At 58.1% G+C, this 17,983-nt stretch overlaps 1 protein-coding gene across 15 annotated transcripts in view; it reads left to right on the top strand.

Annotated features, from left to right (window-relative positions):
• Positions 1–17,983, top strand: part of PDE4DIP (phosphodiesterase 4D interacting protein) — a 117,693-nt gene that overhangs the window by 83,357 nt on the left and 16,353 nt on the right. For 11 of the 15 annotated variants that reach the window (XR_010917674.1, XM_067536373.1, XM_067536372.1 and 8 more), the window contains 9 exons: positions 7,793–7,866; positions 8,260–8,468; positions 11,103–11,490; positions 12,436–12,613; positions 13,118–13,234; positions 13,722–14,154; positions 14,697–14,932; positions 16,134–16,185; positions 16,761–16,990. Coding sequence is in view for 14 of the 15 variants with exons in the window: in XM_067536373.1 (XP_067392474.1) it covers positions 7,793–7,866; positions 8,260–8,468; positions 11,103–11,490; positions 12,436–12,613; positions 13,118–13,234; positions 13,722–14,154; positions 14,697–14,932; positions 16,134–16,185; positions 16,761–16,990 (1,917 nt within the window). In the remaining variant the exon portion in view is untranslated. The other 4 variants (XM_067536370.1, XM_067536379.1, XM_067536378.1 and 1 more) reach the window with 4 other exon arrangements.

Raw genomic sequence — 17,983 nt, 5'->3', positions numbered from 1 at the left:
CCTCGGAAGAGACCTTTTGAGTGATTTGTTCCTCTGGCATATACCACATTTCACCAGTTACTATCATCTGGGGTTCTAGAACAGCTCTGTTTGCTGCTTCCATATCAGTCATGGATGTATTACATTGTGAGAGCAGACACAGTCCCAACCATACAGCACTCCACTAGCGTATGGGTGAGCCTGTAGGTGCGTGTGTGACAGAGTGTTAGAATCTGAAGGACGTTCTGAGACCAGGATCAGTGTTTGTCTGTCTGTCCCCCTTCCGCCCCGCTCCCTGAAAGCAGGGTTGCAACTCAATAGGGCTCAGAGTAAGGCAGCAATATTTGGTGTGAATGTCTTTATACTAATTCTGGAAGCTTAAATTGAGCAATCTGAAATGTGAGGCTTGGTAAGAGGAGGTCAGCGTTGGCAGCATCTCAAAGGCTGGATGGGATGATGCAAGTGCCTGCCATTGGGCAACCTCTGACTCCCAGCAGTGCAAGAGAGCTAGGTTAGGTTGCTGGAGAGGAGGAGCCGTGCTGTACAGTGAGCCCACGGATGGCATGGAAAGATCAGTCCGTACTGGAGATAACCATGGGCTGGGATCTTTTGATTTAATAATCCCAGGGGACAGAAGGACATACCTGGTGTACTGCCAACTTCCTAAGTGCGGTAGCAACAAGGGGCCAGGTCCTCAGCAGGTGTGCATCTGTGTCACCCCGTTGCCCTCGGGTTCTGCGGTGATGTGCAGCAGCTGAAAGTGGTCCAAGGGTCTGAAAATGTCACAAGATGAGGGAAATCACAAAAGCTGGGCCAGCTCCTGCTGCCATTTTCATCCATGGGAGCAGAACAGGCCTTTTGCTGCTGCACTTTAAGTCCTCTTCTGTTAGGTGCTGCAGGAGTGATCTCAGCTAGGCAAGGTTTTGCAAAGCAATTTGATACCATACCGGCCTGCTGTCTGGAGCCCCGTATTTTGGTGCCTACCAGGTCAGGTGGTGAGCTCTGCAGGGAGGCTATTTAAACCATGATAGTAGAGGTCAGAGCATTTGTGGCTCTGGGAAGCAAACAGTCATAGAAGGAAGCCAGGAAGAGTTCTGGGCCTGACTCCGGTGTGTGCTGTGGAGGTGCAGAAGACTCCTAAAGCTGGTGTAACTGGCTACCTGGATTTTCCTCGCGAGCAGAAAGAAAACCTACCATGCAGAGAACCAATGTAACAGCTCAGTCAGGAGCCTCTTGCAGCCCCCTCTCTCCCGTGACTTGCTGACGGGTGTGGCCAGAACGGCACATTCCTCCAGCTATTGCTGGCGACTGAATAGCTCCTGGAGGACATGGACAGCGGGGAGCAGGTTACAACAGCCTCGAGGCTGCTCTAAGAGTGGGGCCAAACTAGCTCCTCGCTAGCCCCTGCAGTATGCTATTTCGTCTTTGCTCTGCTCCAGAAACAACCATCTCAGGGGTAGGAAACCAGAAGGCTGCCTGGGTAGGGGACCCCATGTTCCCAAGGGCTGTGGAAACTGGGGAAGCAACAGTTAAATGGATTTTGTTGCATGAATCTTTACTGTAGATGATGGTGAAATTCATCACCCCAGTGCGGCCTTGCCAAAGACTGAAGTCTCTAAGGAGGAATTTTTGGAGCAACCCAGGGAAGCTTGAGTGCAGTAAATCGTCAAGGCTGGCTGGTATTGGCTGAGGAACAGAAGGGAATGACGTGTGAAGATATCAAGAGTATTCACTCTGGGGTGTGAGCCTGCGAGGTCCTGAGGTGGGGGAAGAGCTCTCACCTTTTCCTAAGGCCCAGGAGACAGGAAGAATGCAACCAGGGCCTATATGCCCCCCTCCTGCTGGGGATCCCAGAGGAAATTACTGGGGAGACCCTGGTAATACAGTTGCATTGGAGCCATTCAGTATGGGGCTGGGAGCTAGGCTCCCAGCGGATCGTCTGGAATCTGCCCATATGGGAGGCAGGCCCAGCCGGCTCATCCCACAGAGGGAGCCCTGCCACTTGCAGGAGCCAACTGTGAGAGGCTCCTTGCAGATCTGGCTGCAGGAGGGCTGCGAGCGTGCAGCTGGGCAGGAGAGCAAACCTGGGGAGAGTATGGCATCCAGAAAGCCACGGGCAATGGCAGGAGTTGTATCCTACTTGTTCTGAAGGGGACTCGGGGAATCTGGCAGATCTCGCACCGAGGTGAAAGATGCTCGTCCCTATGCAGGAGAGAGCAAGGAACGTGGCGTGCTCCCACAGCTTTGCAAAGGGCTGCTCCAGGATATGGCTTTCAAAGAGAATCTGGGCTGGGATTCTCCACGGCTTGCAGAGGGGCAGTGCAATGCCATGCTAGCTAAAAGAGGGCTTTGCTAATATCCTAGGAGGCAAATAAATCAGAGTAAGTGTCTGAGATGGGGAAGGAAAATGTCAGGGCTAGGAAACTACTCTTTAAAATCCCACTATGTAAACTTGTTTGGCCCATTGGGAGGTAAAGGAAGCCCTTGTGATAATTAGTGATCGCTGCAGAGCGGGTAGGGAATGCCTTGAAGAATATGCTAGTGAGTCCAAGTCACTTGCATCCTAGACTAATAGGGAAATTAACTAGTGAGTTTACTGAATCATAGCCAACTCGTTGAAAAATCACGGAGAAAAGCCATGGTAGATCCAGTCTCCAAACAAAGAAAAAAAGAGCAGTCCTGTCAATTGCCATCTGGTAAGTTAGACTTCTATCCCTAGCAAAGTGTTGGACCAAATATTAAGAGGAAAAAGATCTGTAAAGATGGAAGGGGTAATGAATGGAACCAAGAGCAATAAGCAGCATGGGCTGCGAAGAATGAATCATCAGAATGCCAGTGTAGAGTTTTATGTTTACAGACCCCAGATGCCCAGGTGTGCTGCAGCAGGATGTATTTATATGGATACAAGAGAGAGAGCATTCTCATTGCTCAAAGAAAATCCCAGCACAGTCCTGCTGGCAATAACCACATCTAAGCTGTAATAGCTGGCATGAGTCAGCTCCTAGCACAGATAGAACCTACAGCTAGAGAGAAATGGCGACAGGTTGGGCAGGGAGATGGTGTCTGGTGGGGTGCTGTGGAGATCAGTGTTGGGGCTGGTTTTATTATTGAGCTGGGAAAGCAGGAAATGATCTGGAAATCTGCAGTGGTACTGGACTGGCAGAGGTTGCACAGATCAACCGGTACTTAAAGCTGTTAGAATGTCAGGCAGGCCGTTTTAAATACTCAATCTGGAGACACGCAACTAATGCATCTTGGGCAAATGAATGAGAGTCCTGCATACTCAGTGGGAATGAGCCACTGGGAAAAGTGTAATGCCAAAAAAGAGCAGGGGCCTCGGATGGGCAGGCAGACAGATGGGTTTGTATCTGAAATGGCAAGAAAGCAACAGTGAGAATAGGGGCTGCCTATATAGAGTGTGTAATGGAGTGGAGAGAATATGGTCCCAGTGGGACATGGGAGTTCTGAAAGCAGGGTGGAAAGCCTCCAGGGGATTCCCCCAGTGTAGGGCCAGTGTATGGACCTTCACTGTCACCTCTCTCATCCCCCAGTCTTGGGGTATGCAAGGAGCAAGAGGGGATGGGGTGGGAAGGCAGAGTGCTGAGATCTCAGACAGTTTTGATCTGCAGAGCAGCCCAGCTGAGAGGCTGCCGTAAGTCAGAGAGAGTAGGCCAGTCTATGCCCCGGTCTACACTTACCGGGCAATTCGGCAGCAGTTGACGGGAGTTACGCAAGCTACTCTGTGTAGCTTGTGTAACTCCCATCAACTGCGGTGCCTCCCTTCTGTGCGGCGTCTTCACTGCATTGCCACTTGAGGGGGTGGTTTTACTGCATCAGCTTCTGGATCAACTGATCAGGTCTTCACTGGCAGCTCAGTTGATCCAGATAGGCCGATTTGACGGCGGTGACTTTGCCGCCGTCAGTGTAGACGTACCCTGAGGCTTAAACTCTCTGTCAACCCCCATTCCTTCTTGTTCTTTATGGACCCCTCCAAACAAGAAGTGTCTAAGCTAGGTAGAGTGTGGAGGGCAGCAGTCCTGAGTCACACGCTTTAGCATGGAAGGATAAAAAGAGCACAGAGAGTTCTGTATTAAAAACTCCCTACCGTTTCTAAAAATAGACTGACTGAAATATTTGGCCTATCCAGAACACAGGACAAGTCCATCCTCTGCTGGACAGCACTGTCTGCTGGAGCCCTGATTCAAAGAAGAGCCGTTAGAATTTTCCCTAAATAATCCCTAAAGCTTTGCCTGCCAGAAGCTGGGACTGGCCGATGGGATGGATCACTCCATAAATTGCCCTGTTCTGTTCACTCCCTCTGAAGCACCTGACACTGTCCATTGTTGGAAGACCGGATACTCAGCTCGATGGATCTTTGGTCTGAGCCAGTATGGCCATTCTTACATTTGCCTTATAGTCAGGAAAGTGTGTTTTACCTACACTCATACACTCAAAACTCTGTAAAGGGCTGTGCCCACATTAAAAAGCATGGCATGGGGAGAGGATGAATCAGTGCAGAGACCCATGGGGCAGTCTTGGTGTGGTTGAAGTCAGTGGAAGTTTGAGTTGTGTGGAGCCAGGATTTCACCACAAGCATGGAGAATCGCTGTTGCTGAAAGTTATGGGTATGTGTAAACGGAGCTCTAGTGGAAACTTTTGCCACCTTAACTCTAGTGGGAGCAAAGGAACGTAAACCATTGAAGTACAGTGATTTGGCAGAGGAAGCAATGGTGGCGGTGGTGGAGTTTGCTAATGACACTAGATGGCAGAAGGTAAGTTCCTGGCAATGCATATTAGTGACAATAGACTGGATCTCTCAGCTCCACTGATGTTCTCTGAATTGTGAGGATGCTCTGAGGATGGAGGGGGAGAAGCCGTCAGAGGAGGCACCTGTCCAGTGTGCAATTAACGGGGTGCATGAATACCTTGTAAGAGGGATAGAAGTGGGCTCAGCTTCAATAGACTTGTAAGAAAAAAAAAAAACTGAAACCGTGACAGTCCCAAGAAGGGCTGTAAAGATAACTGGCTGGGGAGAAAGGAGAGGAGTGGAGGAGACTCAACTGAGATACTGAACATCATGAAGGGAAGTTTAGAAGCTCGACTGGTCCCTTGACAGTCTTCTCATTCTGTCTCACAGTGCAAGAACAAGCAGGTTTTCTTGCTTAAATGGCGTTGCGTTCAGAGAAAAGCCAAGAAAAGCTCTGTTTACGCAGTGTCTGAATTCACTGCCTGTAGGTCAGAATCAGAGAGCCTGGGTGGGTTTAAAGGACTACAGTCTGCATGAGGTTATGGACAAGGAGCTAAAATAAATCAAATCCTATGCTTGAGGGCATAAGTTGAGTTGCAGAGGCCAGGCAGGGATTCTCTCCATGGGTGGCATTGAACAATTAGCCAGGTGCTTGCTGAGAGATGTTGCCCTCCTCTGAAATCTCCACTATTGCTTTAATGACCAAAGATGGAGCCCAAACTTGGTGGCCCCCTGTGGATGTGGGTAGGGGAGGTGGGCAGGGCTGGAGAGCACTTGTCTCACCATGATCAGCAGAGGTAACTATCACACCTGCTCTGGCCATTAGGCGTGACTCTGCCCCGCTGCCCACCAAGGCACTCCACATTGCAGGGCTTCCCGCACAACAAGGGCAGCACAGGTAACCTTCACCCAGGCCACAAGGTCTCTCCCATTAACCTGTCCCTAACCAGGCTCAGATAAATCCCTGGGCCCCCCTTGTGGGACAGACCCAGGTGCCTCCCCCCTTCCAGCACCCTCTGCGGTGTGAAGCTGGGCACAGTCCCGTGTCTGACCGGCTGGGGCTGGAAGTGGCTGCTGTTCCTTCCCCACAATTCGTAGAAGAGTCTGGGGTCTCCCAAGAGCCAGGGTGGGCAGTGGGGCAGAGGCGTCAGAGACTGGGAATCACGCTGTGTTCGGCCCCCAGGCCAGCTCTTGGGTGCAGTCTTGACGCCAGGGACTCTGCTGGATGGGCAGGAGCGGTAGGAAAGGAAGGTAGCTGTGGGGCACAACCATCCCCAACCAATCTTGGGAGCAGCTGCCACCCCCTCCCCAAAAGCAAGGGTGCCAGGAGCAAGCCCCAATACACCGCTGTGTAACCTGAGGACCTTGGGTTCCTGGCAGTGATGCCCTATGAGAGGCTGGGGCTGCCGGGGGCCTGGGATAGGTCAGAGGCAGCCTAGCTCTGGGTGAGCTAACAGGACTCTGCTCTGCCAGCCGGCGGCGGGAGGAGAGAGGCCACGGGAGAGCGCTCTGCCAGCCGCATGGCAGGACCGCGCTCTTCCCTCAGCCCTGTTGGTGCTGAATGTGGGCGAGCTGGCTGGGGAGGACGGACAGCATCCAGCACTGATGCGCAGGCAGTTGGTTGGGTATCTTCCGGGGTCGCTAATCTGCCAGCTAGGGCAAGGGTGTGAGGGGGGCTTCACTATGCAATGTAACCTCCCTCTTCGCTGCTGAAATTGAAGCAGGCAGGGCCGGGTCCGCACGCAGCAGGTGGGAACTGGGGTTGCTCCGTCAAAGGCAGTGGGGGTGCTGATTTGCACCAGTTGAGGATCGGGCCCAGCGTCACTGTTTCCAGTGGCTGCCTCCCAACCTCCCTGAGATGGTCACTCCCAGCAAGGGCCCGTCACTGCCCTGGGAGCACCTGTCTGTTTCTGGCTTTTCCCTTCCTGTCCTGCTGGGTCTGGCCAAGCTCTAGGCACCAGTGTCAGGCACTGCAAGTGAAGGGCACTGCGGAGCCTGGCAGAGCCTAGGTGGTTGTGGGGCTTGGTGCTGTGGATAGAAGAGTTCCCGGAGGCTGAGGGAAGCCTCTGGCTGGGCGATGAGTTGTCAGGACAGCAGGGAGCCAAGAGCTTGTAACACAATTGTTGTCATTTGGTAGTACCGCCATAGCTCCAGCCCTGGACGAGGGCTCCATGGGGCTAGGCCTGTACACACACTGACCAAAGGGATGGTCTCTGCCCCATAGAGGGTTATTGCAAAGGTCTTTTGGTTACAGTCCTGTTCACTCCCCTATTTATCACCTCCTTTCCCCAGGCCCTTTCAGACCAGCCCTCTCTCTGGCCGGTTAGGGTGCCTGCAGTTTTACTCTGTCATTGCACTGTAAGGAGGCTGCGCAGTGACCACAGGTCTGCAGCACATGCCACACTGGAGTCTTCGCCTGTCTAGCACCTTCCCCAGGGCCTCGGGAGCCATGTGGCTTCTCCCTCGGGCTCCCTGCAGCAAGGAGAAGCCACCCTCTAATACTGCAAGTGTGCCAGACATGGGGGGGCTGCAGGGAGCTGGGTGGCAAGGGGTGTGGGCGGAGGGTGCACGCCGTTCTCGCTTACTGGGAAAGTGGCAGGAACAGTCACAGGGCTTCTCCAGCAGAGAGCCTGTGGCCCTGAGTCTTTGGGGAGTCGAGAACTGGGCCTAGCTTGCCTGTGGCTGGCTGGGCACTGGGGGGTGCTGTATTTTCCTGGGCGGGGCTGAATCAACCTCACTGTCTGCTGCTCCAGGCCCACACGTCATTCGGGCACAGCAGCCCGGCTGTGCAGTCGTGGCTGGGAGGGCTTTCCCAGTGGGGTGCTCTCCCGTGGGGCCAGGGAGTGGTCTGCAGTGCCCTGTGGGTACGCCTGGCACCGAAAAGGAGTGGGGCCATGTCCCAGTTGGGGTGCACCTGGGTTGTCTCAGTACTTTGGCTCTCGCCGCCATGGGAGGCTTGGTGGCATTCCCCAGGCTGAGGGGCTGGGCTCATGGGAACGCTCTTGAGGCTTGAAGAACCGGGGTGGTTCTCGCTCGCAGTGCTTCATGGCATGGTGTCTCTGCTAGGTCAGCCTGGGCGAGAGGGTGCCAGTGCCGACAGCATCGAGGAAGAGGTGCCGGCCACAGCCGTGAGCCAGCAGGTGAGCCTGAGAGACACACCCTCTGCTGTGGTGCTGCTGGAGCTCGGCTGGAGTGGGGCAGCCAGGGCCACGGGAGCTCCTGGGAGGGCCCAGGGCGAATTGCCTTGGAGCTGTGCAGCTGAGCTGAGACTTGCTCCTTGCTGGACAACTGGGAGTCAGGCTGGCTGCTCGGACCAGCTGAGAACCAGGGGCTGGTGGAGAAATCCAGCAGGAACCAAAGGCCTTGGATGCAGGTTGCAGGGTCAGTGCTTTAAAGGAGCACCGTGGCCTTGCCAGCACTGCTGGCACATGAGCTCTCTGAGCACCCTCCAGCCCAGCCGTGTGCAGCTCAGAGACTGCTGCACATTAGCCCGTGCAATAACCTCTCCTATGGCACCACACTTCCCTCTACAGGCCAGCCACAGGCTCCCTGAGAAGGCAGCACAGCCCCATCTCCTCACCCAGGCTCCACTGGAGAGGGAGAGCAGCCTGCAGGCAGAGCAGTGCCACGTGAGAGCCAAGAACCAGCAGCTCCTGGAGCAGAATAGGAATGTGAAAGGGGAGCTGCGGGAGCTGAGCTCTCTGATGGAGGAAACCGGCTTCTCCGCGCTCTCTCCCACCAGGTAGGACAGGCCGACGCTGTTCTGGCATGAGAGTCGGGTCAGAAGAGCGTGTGATGCAGCAGGGCAGGGAGGGAGCACAGCTGCTGGGTGATCCATTGGTCCATGTCACTGTGTATTGGGGCTGCACCAGCAACTGGAATGCATCCATTGAAGAGACTCCACTCTCGAGCTGCAACCTGAGGCAGCGGCCAACTGGCCTCCCCTGGTGCTGGGCTGTCCTGAGATAGAGGAATTGATTTCCAGGCCCTCATGCTTTCTCCTTCCAGCCCAGCTTGCCCAGGGGATCTTCGGTTTGGACATAGTCCTGCCCGCTGGCATTGGGTGTCACTGCAGCGCACCGCCCTGACTTGGGCGGTGTCTGCACTGAAATGTTTTGCTGCTTGAAGCACAGTGCGAGTGTGGCACCCTCCCACCCAGCATGGCCAGAGTTATCCCATGCTCACGCTGGCGTGGTGTGCTCTGGTGCAGCCAAGTGAAATAAGCGAGACAGCCTCTTATCCTGGGATAAATGCATCCATGCTAGAGGGGTTTCACTGCTTTAACCATGGGATGCCTACACTGCAGTTAGACACCAGCAGCTGGCCCGTGCCAGCTGAAGCAGGCGAAGGGGCAGTGTAGACATTTGGGCTTGGGCCAGCTGATGTTCCCTAGAGCCCCCCGGCAGCTGAGGTGGGGATAAATTAGAATTAACCGGGGAGACGGGGAGGGCCTGAGGGTGTGGGGAGACACAAGGTGTAGATCAGGGCAGTATGGGCGGAGGTCCCAACTCCCAGGCAGCAGCTGGAGAAAAGAGGGAAACATGGAAGGGTGACTTTGCACAACTGGTGCCCACTGGCCCGGGCCGTAGGTGGCGTTACTGCCTCCTGATCCTGGAGAGGTTCCCAGAGGGCACGGGCTCAGTCCTGGCTCTGGCCTCGTTGTGCCCCATCCCAGGGGAGGGAGGCGGTTCCTTGTGTAAGTGGGGGAATGGTACCACTGTTGTGGGGAACTTTCCTGACTCTCACACTACCCCGGTGGAATTGGTGAACAAAAAGATCTGAGTCCTCATTCCCACTGTCTTTACCCAGATGCCTGCCTGACCTCAAGGGCTCCCCTCCCACTGTCCCATGTAGCAGGGTCCCTGTAACCCTGACAAGGCTGGGCTCAGGATCCCTGGGGGGCTTGATCCCCAACCTTGTCATGGTCACTTAGGGCAGGGGCTTGGGTGTTGCCAACCTGGGGTGCTCTCTCTGCACTGGGCACTTCTCTGACCCACTGATCAGTGCATACAGCGCAAAGCAGACACCATTTATTAAACAGCCACTGATTAAAAACTAAGGAAGCAATGGGTGAGGTTACAGGAAGACACCCAACACTGCCCCCTGGCCCGGGGACCCTGCACAGTGTTGCTGGGGTGTCAGGGACGCTCCCAGTCTGTTCCCCACATGGCTCGGCTCGGCTCTGCTCCCTGCCTGAGCCTCTTCTCCGGCCCCACCAGCCAGCGGCTGCTTCCGCCTCAGCTCAGCCCAGCTCTGCCCAGTCAGGCAGCTCACATGGAGAACAGGACCCCCTCCCGCCCCCTGGCTCCCTCATTGGCTGGCCTGCCCTGTCAATCAAGCTGACCTGGCATATTGGCCTCTCCACACTGGCCCTGGGGCCTGTCAGTCTCAGGGCCCTGATTTGTCCTCGGCCGCCCCCTTGCCTCAGGTGCTGGGAGATGCCAGCCAACCCCCTGCCTGCCCCTTGCTCGCACTCACACTCAGTGTCAGCGAGGGGCCAGCACTGCAGCCCCCTTACATGGCCCCATGCTCTCCTCCGCATGGCAGCCTCACTCCCTTCCTGGCCCGTCCATGGGGCAAGCTGGGCATGTGGGGGCAGAGGAGGGTGTCAGAGGCCAGGGCCCGGGCTGCTCTGCAACCAGGAGCCAGCTGTGCCCTCGACGCAATGCGGGGGTGGGGGGGAAACCAATTCTTCACCTGGCGGGCAGCCGGGGGAGGGATTTTGCAGCTCCTGGCCTGGGCACCATGGGTGCCCCGCCTGTTGTTTAGCTTGTGGTCATAGCCCAGCTCCCAGCACTAAGTGCTGGACAAGCACAGCACAGAGCCAGAGCCTGCCCCTCGGGGCTGACCAGCTATGTATAACACGAGGCAAGAGCTGGCTGCGGAGAGGGGAGAACCGGGGAAGCGTGATGGGTTGAACGGGCGACAGAGGCTGGCACCGCAGGCAGAGCAGAGCTGAGCTGCGCGCCGACCTGTTGATACCGAATGGGACAAAGGGGTGGGTGGGGAGAGGCCGTGAAAGGGAGGACCATGGTTTGCTTGTGATGGAGAAGGGGGAACCAATAGAGGGTGCAAAGGGGGAGGTGGGACATGGTCAAGCGACTGGCCAGGAAATGATCTTCGCAGGGGTGCTGGGAATGGCCACTTGGACTGGCCTGCAGCTGCCAAACGCCCCTCACAAGGCCGCATAGAGCGTGATAAATGGCCTGGGGAGAAGGTTTCTGTCTCCGCACATGGCTAGAGGAAATCTCCAGCCGTCTGTAGGGTGGGGGATCTGTGGGGCGCAGAGATGGGATTGGAGGAGGGCTGGGGAGAAGCCCCAGTGATGGATAGTTTCTAGCTCCCCACATGGACCCTGCGCTCATGTCCCCTGCAGGAAAGCCCCGCTGAGCCTGTGTCTGGAGAACGCGGAGCTGAAGGAGCGGATGGGGGAAGCCACATCGTCAGAGGGTTGGGAAGACAAGGCAGGGGCCGGGAGGTCCCTGCGCACCCAGATCAGGAAGCTTCAGAGTTCGGAGATGGTTGGCGCCCTCCTCAAGGAACAGCTGGTGCTGAGCTGCTGGGAGGGCGAGAGCAAGTTCAACCCCCAGCTCATCATTGGCATGGCCAAGGAGATCAACCGGCTCCGGGCAGAGGTGGGGGTGGCACTGGGGAAGCGCCCGGCCCTGGAGGGGCAGCCCCAGGAGGATATGGCAAAGAGGCCCTGCCTTGGGTCTCAGGTGATAGAGCTGGGCCCACCCCAAGCCCCCAGGGGCGTGAGCCAGGTAATTTCCTTGGCTGGTGGGGCCGGGAGTGGGCGAGGGCTTGGGGTTCGGCCATCACCAAGAGGGCAGCCTTCTCTGGTTGCCTATTGGCTTCCCATGCCAGGAGAGGCATGGAACCGGCCCCATGTTCCCTTGCACTGGGGTACTGGAGTAAATGGGAACATGATGCCACCTTCCCTAGCCAGCTGAGGTGGGGGAAAGGGAGGGCAATGCAGGCCCCTTGGGCAGGCCAGGCTCTTTCCCAAGAATCAGAGCAACGCAGCAATGCGGCTTGCAGAGTTCAGACCTGCCACAGGGCCTGCTCTGCCTCTGCATCTGCCCGGGCAGCAGGCTGTTGCAGAGTAGCCTCCCCTCACTGCTGCCTCTGTGCCCCTTCGCCACCCATCTGCCTGTCTGCCATCTCTGTGCCCCTTCCCATCTGTCTGTCTTCCTTCCCCTGTCCATCTGCCTGTCACATCTGTGCCCCTTCCACCTCTGTCCCACTTCCCCATCCATCTGCCTGACTGTGCCCTTTCCTCTCTGTCTGCCTCATCTGTGCCCTTTCCCCATCTGTCTGTGTGTGTGCGTGGCCTCTGTGACCCTTCCTCTGCCTGCCTGCGCACGCTGTTCCACTGTCTTGTTGTCAGTGACTTTGCCCCCGCCTTTGGCTCTGGACCCCAGGCTCTTCCTCTGCACTCTGATATCTCCCTTTGCTGTTGTTGCCGGTGCCCTTTGACTGGCAAAGACCCAGCCCTCCTGGGCAGGTAGGGGAGGAGGTGAATGCTGGGTGCCTGCACAGCGTTTGGGGCTGTCCCCCGCCCAATTGCATCCTGAGGGAATGGGTGAGGCGGGCAGCTGACAGAGGAAGAAGCCTGGAGCTGGGGTTAGTTAGGTGACTCAGAGGCTGCATCAGCTGAGTGGGCTGGCCGGCTGGGCTATGTCACTGCTTCCTTCCTTCCCTCCCAGCAGGCGGAGGGCAGCCCCCCAGGCTGCTGGCAGCAGTTGGTGGAACCGGGGCAGCTGCTTCACTCTGAGCTGGTTCAGTGCTGGCAGCACATCCGGGAGCTGGAAGGCAAGCTGGTAGTGTCGGAGGCCACGGTGCAGGCCCAGGTGGAGCAGCTGGATCAGTATCGGATCCTGCTCAGTGAGTTGGCCTCGTGCCTGGTGCTGGAGGAGGGGGCTGTGCTGGGGTCCCAGCAACAGGGTCCCCTCTCCCTCTGCATCGGGAAATGGAGACATCCAGGGCCCTGTCCCTCCTGCTCCCTAGGGAGCTGGGCTGAGGCCAGGGGTCTGGAGAAAGGGAGACCCCGGAGCCACAGACATGGTCTGGAATGGAGCTGTTCTATGCGGAGCTACAATGGCCTGTCTGGGGCCAAGAGAGAACAAGTAGGGCCCCTGATCTATGGGAATCTGCTGTAGTTATTTATCCCTAGGCTGGCGGCCCTGCTGCGCCTGATGGGGGCCCAGTCCCTGGGCTGGGCACTGCACAAATGCCAAACAGGTGCGTAGTCTGACTCCCCAGTTCAGGGCTCCCCTCCTGTTGCAGTAGGAGTTTCCTGGCAGGCAGCAGAGCCCCTGTGGGGTGCCAGGCTTCCTTGACCCACACTCTGGGGGCCCAGGCTGCCACACTGTCTCTGTGCCCTGGCAGGTGAGCCCGAGGTGCAGCAGGACAACAAGCAGGTGCAGGTGGACCTCCAGGATCTGGGCTACGAGACGTGTGGGAGGAGTGAAAATGAGGCTGACCGGGAAGAGACCCCCAGCCCCGGTAAGGAGCGAGTGGGGTAGAGGCAGGGCTGGGGTAGGGTGTGGGGGAGACGGTAGCCTTTGGGCCCAGCTCCCTGGAGCTCTGTCCCCAGCGCCATCCTGTGCACAGTGGCCCACCAGCACAGGCACACGCTTGCCACTTGGTTGCCAGCCATTTGCTTTAAAATGGACTGCCCGTTTTGTGGGACGCACGGAAAATCTCTGGGATTCTCCCTGGCACTCTGCAGTGGCAGTGACATGACCCAGCCCAATGCCTGGGGCTGCCCAGGGCTCCCCGATGCCAAGCATCCCTGCCCCCACCTCCCAGCATTTCTGAGGCTTGTGGGTGGCTCTCCTGTTCTCCAAGGAGCTGACTGTGAGCCCTCTGGCCAAAGCCACTCCCTCAAATCCCTCCCTCCCATCCCCACATGCGGCTGAGAGCCCCCAGCCGCAGGGGCAGGGCTGGGGCTGGGCACCCCGAGAGCTCAGGCCTTCCTTTCCCTCCCCAGAGTGTGAAGAGCTGGACGTGTTCAGCAAGGCTAGCCTGATGGAGGAGCTGAGCTGGCCAGGGCAGCGGGAGGAGCCGTGTTGGAGCCAGTCTGGGGACGTTGCCGTCCTGCAGCAGCATGTGCGGGAGCTCAAGGGGCAGCTGCAGAACTCGAACAAAGCACTCCAGAGGCTGCAGCGCCGTGCCCGCTCCATCTCCAGCACCAGCGACTATGCCTCGGGCGCTGAGCGGCTCCACAAGCCGGCACCCAGTGCCACAGATGAGGACGAGGGCTGGCAGTCCGATGGCGTGGGGGCATTCTGCCCACCCGCCCTCCAGGCCAGCAGAGATCTCGAGCGGCTTGTCCACAGGGTGTCGCTGCTGGAGGCCCAGCTGCCCAGGCCCAGGACAGGCGGGGTGTTGCTCGAGGAACTGCGCTCTGCCATCTGGCCAGGGTAGGGAGGAGACAGGCTCCAGAGGAGGTGGAGGTGGGACAGGCCTGAGCCTCTGGCCCACGCAGGGCGGGTGCGGGTTAACACCGGCATCCTCCCCTCCAGCAAGCATGGGGTGAAAGGCCCAGAAAGGGTCGGGCATGGACTCAGGATGGCTAAAACCAGGGAGAGCTTCTTGGGGCGATTGGCTCTGGTCTCCACAGCCTGCACCCCTGTGCCATACCCTGCAGGGCCCTGTGCCCTCTGGCAGCTGGTGAGGGTTCCTTCAGAACCCCCCGCCTGGACGTGTGTCTCAGGGTGAGGGACCTCGGGAGGCCGAGGGTTTGGGCAGGCGTGTTCACAAGCCCCTGGGCTCAGCCTCGCTTTGCTCGCATTGGCTGCACAGACCAGAGGTCATGAAGGCCCCAGCTGTCGAGGTGAGACCAGCGCCCCCACTGGCAGCTCACTCGCTCTAGAGAGGGACGGTCTCAGTGCAGCCAGGCCTGTGGTACTCCTTGCCCTCCCCACCCCCGGCTGGCTAACCCTCCTGTCCCCTACCCTGGCAGGAAGTATGACTCGCTGATCCAGGCCCAAGCACGGGAGCTTTCTCACCTGCGCCAGAAGATGCGGGAAGGGCGTGGCGTGTGTCACCTGCTCGCCCAGCACCTCCGGGACACAGTCAAATCCTTCGAGGAGCTTCTCCGAGGCACTGACATTGACTACTACATGGGCCAGAGTTTTCGGGAGCACCTGGCCCAGGGGGGCCAGCTGGTGGAGAGGCTGAACAGCTACCTGAGCAGCAGTGTGTGGCTGAGTAATGTGCCAATCTGGGGAAAGCCATTGGACATGGGGCATTATTAGCTGGTGGAACTCCCCACCACTAGATCTCATTGCAGCCAAGAACTTAGGAGGGTCCCTGGAAGGATGAATGTTTATATGGAATGAGAACAGCTGCAGTTACGGGGCTAATCTTAATAATATAATAGAAGGGACGTAGCCCTATTTGCCTTGGGAATTGGGAGTAAAGTCCCCCCAGAGCCGGTTATCCAGTACCTGCCCATTGCTGGGTTTCTGGTGCTTCCTCTGCGGCAGTAAGTGTATCCTATGGCTGGAGACTGTGCTAGCTCCATCTGCCCTCCTCCAGCAATTGCTGTCTTCTGCTGGTTGGCTGACAACAGCATTCCCTAACATGTACTAGGGTCCCTTTGTACCTCTCCAGCGCCCCATCTGTGTCAGGCTGTTGCTGGGTGGGGCCAGGGCGGGGCAGGGATGAGGCCCTGCAACTCTGCCATGCGCTGAGGGTTGGCTTGAGATAGGGGCATACAGAAGTGGGCTTCCTACTGGCACAGCCAGCGCTCCCCTCGCCCAGCGTACCTGCATGCCTGCTTCTCCCAGGACGGCTGTTTCTGGAGCCAGGCTCTGTCCTGCGCCCTGCATGGGAGGAGCCTCTGGAGCAGATGGGAACGTGCGCGCCGAGTGGGATCTGAATCCAGAGGTGCCAGGGGCAGGGGGTCCTCTGACCTCAAGGAGAGGAGTTCAGCCAGGACCCTGGGCAGAGCTGCCGGGGGTGGCATGTGAGCCACGTATAGCCAGAGCAGGGTGAAGTGACCCTGTCCCCATGGCAGGAGTGGCCAGAGCAGCCCCGAGCACCAAGTCTCTTGGGCTCTGCTTCCCGTGCCCAGGCCAGGCCCCGGCCATGACTCCTGTCCCAGAGCGGCGCCCAACACCAGGGCTGGTGCCAAGGGGGATTGGCCCCTCTGCCAGCCTGCTCTGCTGGGCAGGGCGCTCTGGGAGGGAAGGTGGGGAACGGGAGCCAGAGCAGATTTCAGCCGTGCATCCTGAGGTGATTTGGTCCAAGGGTCTTTTGGCGATGGGGGACAGGGGACCGTGATCTCTCGGCATCACAGAAGGGAGGGCGCCGTGATCCAGCATCGGGGCTGGAGGGGAGCTCTTGCTGTGCCACCCTCTGTCCCTGAGCAGGCCCCTCTGGCTTATGCTTTCAGGGGATCGCTCTGAAGTGGAGGCTAGAACTGGAGACCGACCCGTGGCTCTCAGGTAATGACATGGCTGAGTTCAGGGAGCCCCCGGATGCTGGCTCCTGCAGGGCGCCTGCTGCAGGGCCAGGCGAGCTGCGCCACGGGGCTCAGGCTGCCTTGCAGAGCAAAGGGCTCAGGCCTGCTGGCGACTGTGGCTGGCTGCTGGCAAGGGAGAGACCAAGAGTTTCTCTGGGCTTGCCCATGGCAGCCCCTCCTGTACTAGCCCGTAAGCCAGCCGCTCTGCTCAGGCTAAGCCCACTCCCAGCCCAAGGGAGACATCGGCTAGTGGCACTTAGCTGTCTCCTTTGCACCCCTTGGTGCTGGGGTCCCTGCCGTGCCCAGGAGCCGGGACAGGGCATCCTGAAGACATTCACCCCTGGGTGTGGGGGTCTCTAATGAGGAACACTCCCATCAGTGCAGGAGGGGGCCCACGTGGGTGGATGGGCCCAGCTACTAGAGAGTAAGTGGGAAGCTGGCCAACCTGAGGCCAAGGCCTTCGGGCCCTGCAGAGATGGGGCAGGGGCACCTGTAACGTGGGAGAGCTGCACTGTGTGCTCGTGCGGATGTGGGGCTGACGCGTGATCTCCCCCCAAGGCTGAGCAAGGAGCTCCGAGAGGAGGAGATGATTGAGACCCTTCAGGCCAAACTGCAGGAGCGCTGCGAGACCCCGTCCAGCAGCCACATGGTCTCTGAGTCATCCCGCTCCGGCAGCAGCACCTCCTTCCTGTCTGACGGCCTGGAGACCTGCTCTGACGGGGATGCCACCAGCGAGTACAGCCAGCTGCACGAGGAACGCAGCCAGCAGCCACCCCGCCACCTGGCAGGTAAAGCCAGGTGCTTCTGCTTCCCAGGGACTCTGCCCAGGCTGGGGCTGGCCGGATGGGGCAGGCTGCACGTGCTCAGGGCTGACTAGGGCACACAACAGGGACGGGTCTCTTGTGTCCCAGAGCCTGGCCCCTTCCCCACAGCATCTCAGGCTGAGCTCAGGGCTCACTTCCAGCCCATGGGGGATGGTTCTTGGACTCTGGCCTCCCCCTGGCACTTCCATCCCAGCCAGCCTGTCTGCTACTGTCCTCTGCAAAATAGCAGGCAGCTGCAGCACAGCTAGCCCTTCACCCAAAGCCTGTGGGTCCCAAGGGATCTCCTGGGCATGTGCTGGTTGCTGAGAGCGAGGGGATATGTGGAGAAGGAACTAGACCCCTTCATGAGGCTGTATGTACTGCAGTAGAGCACACCAGCATTTTCTTGCTGCCAGCCCAGGGGAGCCATGCTGAGGGCTCTGCCTGGGGGGTTTCCCTTGCTCTGCCCTAATACCTGTTCTCTGGGTTCTCCTATGTTATTTACACTCTCAGATGTTCCCTCTAGGGGCTTTCTGTGCTTCTGGGAAGGGCTGACCATGGACTCAGGCCAGGTCTACGCCACAGACCTATGTTGGCGTAACTACGTTGCCCGAGTGACGTGGTTATGCTGACCTAGCCCCGTGTGTAGACAGTGCTATATCTCACGCCAACATAATCCACCTCCCCGAGATGCAGGAGCTAACTGCGCCGACGGGAGACCTCTCTCCCATCGGCATCAGAGCATCGTGACTCTCTGCATCGATGCCGTGTTTGAAGTGCAGACCTGTCCTCAGAATCAGGGGGCACCTGCCTCACTAACACTTCCAGCTCCTCCCATCGGTGCATCTCAAGATGCTGTAAGACATCTGTGAATTCCTGGGATGCTGCTGGCTTGGCATAGAGTCTGTGTGAAGCTCTTCCCTAGCCCCCTTCTGCCCCAGCGTTACCTGCCACTCTTTGCACTTTACAACCACATCA

The sequence above is a fragment of the Emydura macquarii genome, unplaced genomic scaffold (genome assembly GCF_026122565.2).
Source record: "Emydura macquarii macquarii isolate MOO-44397 ecotype Brisbane River unplaced genomic scaffold, CSIRO-AGI_Emac_v2 contig_3534, whole genome shotgun sequence".
In the NCBI taxonomy this organism is placed as follows: domain Eukaryota; kingdom Metazoa; phylum Chordata; order Testudines; family Chelidae; genus Emydura; species Emydura macquarii.
This window is presented reverse-complemented; position numbering and strand designations above follow the sequence as displayed.